The sequence below is a fragment of the Boleophthalmus pectinirostris genome, unplaced genomic scaffold (genome assembly GCF_026225935.1).
Source record: "Boleophthalmus pectinirostris isolate CB_2022bp ecotype Guang Dong unplaced genomic scaffold, ASM2622593v1 HiC_scaffold_17, whole genome shotgun sequence".
Classification (NCBI taxonomy): Eukaryota; Metazoa; Chordata; class Actinopteri; order Gobiiformes; family Gobiidae; genus Boleophthalmus; species Boleophthalmus pectinirostris.
In genome coordinates, this window is record NW_026571115.1 from 29,438,299 (window position 1) to 29,445,754 (window position 7,456).

The following is a 7,456-nucleotide window of genomic DNA, read 5'->3' on the forward strand; positions in this document are numbered from 1 at the left end:
TATGTGAAGATATCCTGGTCTTTGCTTCTCTACAGCAAACCAAGTAATCCAAAGTATTCAGATTACGTTACTCACTTTAAGTAATTTAATGGATTACATTACAAAGTACATTTTGGGATGTGTAATCTGTAATCTGTAGGGGAATACATTTTAAAATTAACCTTCCCAACATTGATTACATGTGTTTTTACTGTTACAATATAAGTTGAAAAGTGTGCATTCTTACTAAGAGCAGGGTCTCCTCTCCACAGATCTGACCTGTAGTTATCCTTTTCTCATCACCTACTTGTCGCCACGGAGCTAGACAAAATTAAAACGATACCGTTGAAGAAACATTCAGAAACCAACATTCCCTAGCGCTGCTTTCAATTACACCACCTTTCCGTCTTCTAACCAATTTTTCCTTCTTCTATTTATTTTTTTACAGATCCTCTATCCCTATATATATCCAATCTTCTGAGAGAATTCCGAAGACATGCCGCGTCAGCCTCCCCTGCATTCCCTCACAATATGACACAGACCACCTGCTGTCTCACGCAATGACCACCACGCTGTGATCGGAATACCTAAACGGAATACCTTTTGGACCTCTACGAAGTCATCTAAACTTATTCCGCGACCAATTCCCGAAGGATATTTTCAATTTCCCACCTTCGCCATCATGCAATCCGTCCCCGCGTCTACCTCTTCTCTGCTCCTGTGCGTTTTGGCCCTGACGGTGCTACCCCGAGCGACGGAGGCCGACTGCTGGCTAATCGAGGGGGACAAAGGTTACGTGTGGCTGGCTATCTGCAGTCAGAACCAGCCCCCCTTCGAGACCATACCCCAACACATCAACAACACGGTGCACGATCTCCGGTTGAACGAAAACAAGCTCAAGGCGGTCCTGTTCAGCTCCATGTACCGCTTCACCAATCTGACCGACCTCAACCTCACCAAGAATGACATCAGTTACATAGAAGACGGGGCGTTCGCGGGACAAGCCAATTTACAGGTAATGGACAGAGAGAGAGTAGGGTTTTTCGTGGAGTGGGGTTTTTACAGGTCCTATATTGACACTTGTGAGTTTTAAAGGTGTCTGCTACCTGTTTGTCCTCATGGAGATGTTATTTCTTTACCAGGAATGTTCCACAGTAGGGCATTTAACACATGTCCGTTACATTTGTTGAATTCGAGGCGTTTTATTCCTCAAAAATACCTTTAAAAAGCATGAACTCTTATCATGTACATGCTTGCTTCTTCATAGATCTGAACCAGTTTATTTCCATACTGTGGAATAATAAAGGCAAAACTGTTATATCTCCATGGAGACAGGTAGCAGACCCTCCACAAAAGTTACACGGTGCATCTTTAAACCGTGTGATAATGTTGTCCCTTCATCAAAAACATATTTAAAGTTGTGTTTTGTTTCACTGACACGTTTGAGTAATTTTGCATTATTATATTTTCGGTCTATATCTCCAAAGCTGAAAATGCTCTGTTCCATCTTGTGATGTCATGTCATGATTCATCAGACGGTTTCACTTCGTGGAAACCGTCTGACCTCGCAGCATTAGGATTTGTTCGCTCGACGGTAGGCGGGTACTTTTTTATTTAACCACTCTCTGCTGTTTGGTCGTGGTGTATGCAATGCGCTAAATCCTGCAGGAAGAAAGGCAATAAAGTCTTTCCCCTTGATAAAATTCACCAAACATTCTCTTTGTTCCGGCTTTAAATCCTCGATCTCGGGAATTGTTGCCAACACTGAATGTCTGGCTTCTTCTACATCCATTTCGACCGCTTTGTTTACTGTTGTACCACAAAAGGGACCCAGACAGGTGCTTGAGTTTGACATCAAGGCTTCACAAGTCTTCACTGATTGGCCGGTGTACAGTTTACAACTTCTGGGGTTCTTGCAGACATCTAGTGCATTCTGATTCCTGACCTAGTCGCTGGAGAGAAATTAAATTGAGTGGAGGCACGAGGTGGCACCAGCCTTACTACCTTTTATCTTTTGTTCAATAGAGACTGGGAATTCCATGGCTGAAATTATCCAAATGATTCAAGTGAAGTTGTAAAGAGTTGTAGAGTTTAAAAACAAAGTGAACATGACATCACAAGGTGGAACAGAGAAGAACTCAGCCTAAATATGCAGGTTTGTGTGTTAAACATGAGTGAATGAAGCAAAACACAACTCCAGGTCTGTTTGTGATGAGGAAACAACATTATAACAGATCAGAAAATAGCCTTTTAAACATGTATAGATGGATAGGCTCGATCAATATGGCTGCTGGCTGAGGATTTGTTCACCCAACTTGCTAAATCGCAAAAGAGACGTGAAAATGAGATATATAAATAACCAAAACAAAAACAAAACTCGATTCAGACCCAGACAAAGCTCAAGTAATGTTGCTTGAGGATAGGCCTGGGCAAAGGGCCAAAAAAATAAAAGTATTATTTTCCCGAACGGACTTTTGATAATTGCTTTTTAAAATAAAAATAGAGAAATTTATGAACTCTGCTCCAAACCGCAAGACTGGCTGTTGACCTCTCCATTAAAACAACCCAACCATATCATTGACAATTAAAATAACCGAATCTCCATCTTGATTAAAATTATATTCATTGCACAGCTATACTTGTGGACATATTGACTGAGTACAATTAAAAAGGAAAGTTTTCTGTGTCATTTGGAGGTAATTATAGCTTTATACAGAGTTATAAAACCTAATCTCTTAGCCCACTGCATGTTTAGGAGTCTCTGTATAGTTTCAGTTTCGATCAGTGGTTGCTAAACTTTCTTTCTGGGGACCCATACTTTAAAAGGCACAAACCATCATGACCCAAGTCAATAGAGATTATTCGTAATTCACAAGATAAAGGTGGATTTGACCATTATTGAACAGTAATGAGGATATTTTATTGTTGAATGATCTTTGTTGATGATTTATTGGTCATGTCTCTCTGAACAGTTAGTATAAAAGTAAAAAAATGAAAAACAGTCATTGAACCAGCAATAAAAGGATTCCATAATTCGCCTATTTGAACATTCAATGTTTCCCATTTCTTTTCAACATTCAATTGAGTCAGCAATATTGGAACAAAATAGTAAGTAAGTAAGTAAGTTTTTATTTATATAGCACTTTTCACAGACATTTGTGACAAAGACGCTTTACAGAGCATTATTCATTCTCCCCGTACCCAGTGGTGGTAAGCTACTATATACTGTAGCCACATCTGCCATGGGGCACACTGACGAAAGCATGGCTGCCAATCTACGCTGTCATTCCCTCCAACCACCACCATCAATGATGCACACTCCACTTTTATACTAGGCAATGTGGGTGAAATGCCTTTCCTAAGGACACAACAACAGTTTTTGTGACTGTGGCACCTGATTTTCCCAGTGGTCTCCCATCCAAAACAGCCAATAAAATCATTATAGAAAGACAAAACATGTCTTAACATTTCAACCAAATGCAGATTGTGACAAAGCAACCCAAAAAAATCTCTTGCGACCCAGTCTTTGGGAAACAATGTCTTAGCCCACTGCATGTTTAGGAGTCTGTATAGTTTAGAACATTGTTTCCCAAAGACTGGGTCGCGACCCTCAGGTGGGTTGCAAGAAATTTTTTTGGGTCGCCTTGTCACAATCTGCATGTAGGTTGAAATGTTATAATTTCTAATCTTTTTGTAATTATTGTATTGACTGTTTTGTTCCAATATTGCTGGTTCAATTGAATGATAAAAAGAAAAAGAAACAGGCTACACTTACTCTCCAAATAGGTGACTTATGGATCCTTTTATTGCTGGTTCAATTACTGTTTTTAATTATTTAAAACTTGAGTAATACTAATTGTTCAGAGAGACACGATCAGTCAACAATAAAATATCCTAATTAATGTTCAATAATGGTCACAAATTTATCTTGAGATTTACGAATAATGTCTATTGACTTGGGTCGTGAAGGTTTGTGCCTTTTAAAATATGGATCCCCTGAAAAAAAAGCTTGGGAAACATTGGTCTAGATAGATAAGTTAGTTTCACCCAAATACAGACCCAAGCCGTCACTTCTGTCTTAGTTTTCAGATATTCTATGTAAATGTTGAATTTGTTCGCATTACAAATAGTTTTCGCAACACAAACACAATGTTATTAAATAAAACAATATGCTGAGGTTAAGGGGTTGAGATGCCATATGCCGCTACATAAACACTGGAGTGCTGCTCATTTAGTTAAGTTTTTGTTCATTAAATTACGCAGCAATACAAGAACTATTTAATTATCAGGACTGAAGCCAACTCCGTACACAGCTTTCACTAATAAAGCCTAAACAGCACTGTCACAATGTCAATTAGGTTTATTTTTCTGAGAGGTTTTTCTTGTTACCATATTGTAATGTCTAAAATGCACAATTAATCAAAAATGGAATTAATCCTGACACCAGAACTACAACATGGCGATAAGTACTCCTGCTACTTTTCATTAGCTGCAAGCCTTCCGACGACACTTCAGTGTACTTCCTAATTTCCCACTGTGCGAGCTGTACAAACAGACGGAGAGTTCTTCAGCTTCTGAGAGTACACACTAAAATATTTAAACATTCTTAAATATTAACACCGCCATTTTTGTTTTGACAGGTCCTCCAGCTCGGATACAACAAACTGACTAACCTAACCGAGGGCATGCTTCGAGGTCTGGGGCGAATGAACAGTCTCTTCCTCCAACACAACCTCATCGAAGTCATCGCCAACAATGCCTTCTGGGAGTGCCCTAGCCTAAGCAGCATCGATCTGTCCTCTAACAAGCTTGCACGCATCGACCCTTCCACTTTCGCGGTCCTCAGCAGACTCATGGTGTGCGAACTGGCCGCCAACCCGTTCCACTGCGGCTGCGATCTGTACAGCTTCCTTTTCTGGCTGGAGTCTTTCAACAACGTCACCCATACCTACGACCGGCTGCAGTGCGAGACCCCGCGTGAGATGTTTGGGTACCCGCTACTGAGCCCGATCGCTGCCGGACCTGCCAGTCGTAACGCCAAAAATATCTTATCTTCGCGTTGTCGGGATGGGGTGATGATATCGGGGTATACGTCTCTCCCGCCTGATCTCGATGGACCTTCTGGAATCGGACCGGACATGTTCGGCGGAATTGGACCTTACTACCAGCCCACCACCTCGTCTTCGTCAACAGACCGGAATTACGCGCCGACCCTCAAGCTTCACCATGTTTCGTTGTGGTCCGCGTCAGTCTTGGTGAACATCCCGCGTCCTTACAGCAAAATGTACATCCTGACGCAGTACAACTACTCTTACGTTTCCGACATCATGAATTTGAAGAACACGAAGGAGCTGATTACGCTGAACAAATTAAAGCCGCACACGAACTACACATTCTGCATAGCGTCCATTCGGAACTCGCAACGTTACAACCATACTTGTATTTCTTTTGCGACGCGCGCCCAAAGCTCGGATGAGATACCGCCATCAACCACCACACACTACATCATGACCATTGTGGGATGCCTTTTCGGTATGCTAATCTTCCTCGGGTTTGTCTACTACTGTCTGAGAAAAAAGCGTATGCACGATGAGAAAAAGAAAGCCATTTGCGTGAAGAAAACGATCTTAGAAATGCGTTATGGACCTGAGGTGGCTGCGGCGGTGGCCAATGACCCCTCTGCTGTGCATAAGCTCCAGGAGCAGTCCAGGGACCATCACCAGTACCAGCACCATCATGGAAACAAACTGCCCATGTCCACCTCCTCCAGCTCGGGCATGCTCCACTCGGCTAACACCACCTCCTCCAGACTCTCTTGCATTCCACAAGTAGAAAAGATGGCCACCGCTTTTTCAGAGGCGCTGGCCACTAACAAAGGAAACTACATGGACATTCGGACTGGGGTAGGGATGGAGCGGTTGGGGGATGCTGTTCATGGAGGTCTGAGGGCGGAAGACTTGAGGGATGATGATGGGACAGACATGGGAGAGGACTCGGATGATGACGGTCGAGGTTCTGCCTCGGAGATCTCCACCATTGCCATGGAGGTGGATAAGGTCAACCAGATCATTAACAACTGCATAGATGCTCTCAAACTAGACGCAGCCGCGGTGGCAGCTTCAGGGGTGCCCACGAGCAACACGCCCTCCTCAAACCCCACCTCCCCTCCTCCCAACAGTAACTCCTCGCTCACCCGTGGCCTCATCCCACTCTCTCCAGGGATACCAGAGAACTGCCCGGTCAGTGTTCCTAGTAAAGCCCCCACTCCTTCTCCAATGCCCCCTTTAAACGTCCCATTGTCAGAGCGGCCAGGGATCACCGGAGGAGGTTTTGTGGTCACTCCTCCCTATCGCCCCCCTCCTCCAGCCACCGCTGTACGGCCTATCCAGCGACAGATGAGTGCAGATGCAGCGAGTGTGGGAGTGAATGCTGTGAAGAAACAGTGCAGCACCACCTCCTGTGGCTCCATGGGGCGAGACCGAGACCGCGGGGGAGCTCGAGTCTACAGCCTGGATGTTCCTGAGCCACGGAGTCCAGATGGGTGCAACCAAGTGAAGCAGCAGTATCCGGACCGGGCCAGCCCAGTGGGCTGTGGGGAGCCCCTGGAGAGGCTACCCTTAGTGGGCAGTGGGAGTTGTGGAGGAGGGGGTGGTGGCTGCGACAGTGGTGGTGTTGGTGCTCAGCATCAAGAGAACCAGAGGTCTCACCATTACCATCAGCAGCCCCAACAGCAGCCTCAGCAGCAGCAGCAGCAGCAGCAGCAGCTGGATGTGCAGCAGGACTACCACTGCTCAGAGCACCGCCACTCTGTCCCAGCTCTGTACTACGAAGGCTCTCACCAGGGCTCCCCGGCCCAGAAGGTGTCCTTTCTGAAGCCCCTGACCCGCTCCCGGAGAGACGCAGCCTCCTACTCCCAGCTCTCCCCTGTGCGCCACCATTCCAGTTACTCTGGGTACTCCTCCAGCCCAGAGTACTCCGAGAGCACGCTGCGCATCTGGGAGCGCTTTCGACCATACCGCAAAGGCCAGCGCGACGAGGCCTGTTATGTTACCGCTGGAAATGCCCTTCGCAAAAAGGTGCAATTTGCAAAAGGAGAGGACCTCCATGACATTCTGGATTACTGGAAGGGAGTATCGGCGCAGCAGAAGTTGTGACTGGAGGACCTGGGCTGATCCTTTTGCAGAAAAGAGTTGAGACACTTCTCCTCTTGACATAGAAGAGAGCAGAGGCTGCTGTACACTGCGGTACAGTACCTGACAGGATTGCCTTGGAGTTTGGTTGGCATGCTAGGTGTATAGAAAATGTGCAAAGAGCAAGAACTGTGAAACTGTGCCTGGAAATGGAAGTCATTTTGGTGTTTTACTTTCACTTCATTGTAGCATTATTTTGGGTCATTCTGAGTTCAGCTTTGTTTGGGCACAGGAAGCAGAAATCCTCTGTGTAATTACTATGATTTGCACACGGTTTAGTCTGCCTC

The 7,456-nt window shown here is 45.0% G+C and overlaps 1 protein-coding gene across 1 annotated transcript; it reads left to right on the forward strand.

The window, feature by feature from the left end:
• The first annotated feature begins 661 nt into the window (after positions 1-661).
• LOC110156587 (protein phosphatase 1 regulatory subunit 29) lies at positions 662-7,133 on the forward strand. Its single transcript, XM_020920788.2, has 2 exons — positions 662-994; positions 4,620-7,133. Exons 1-2 carry the CDS (start codon positions 662-664, stop codon positions 7,131-7,133), a joined length of 2,847 nt encoding a protein of 948 aa, XP_020776447.1.
• Positions 7,134-7,456: the final 323 nt, after the last annotated feature.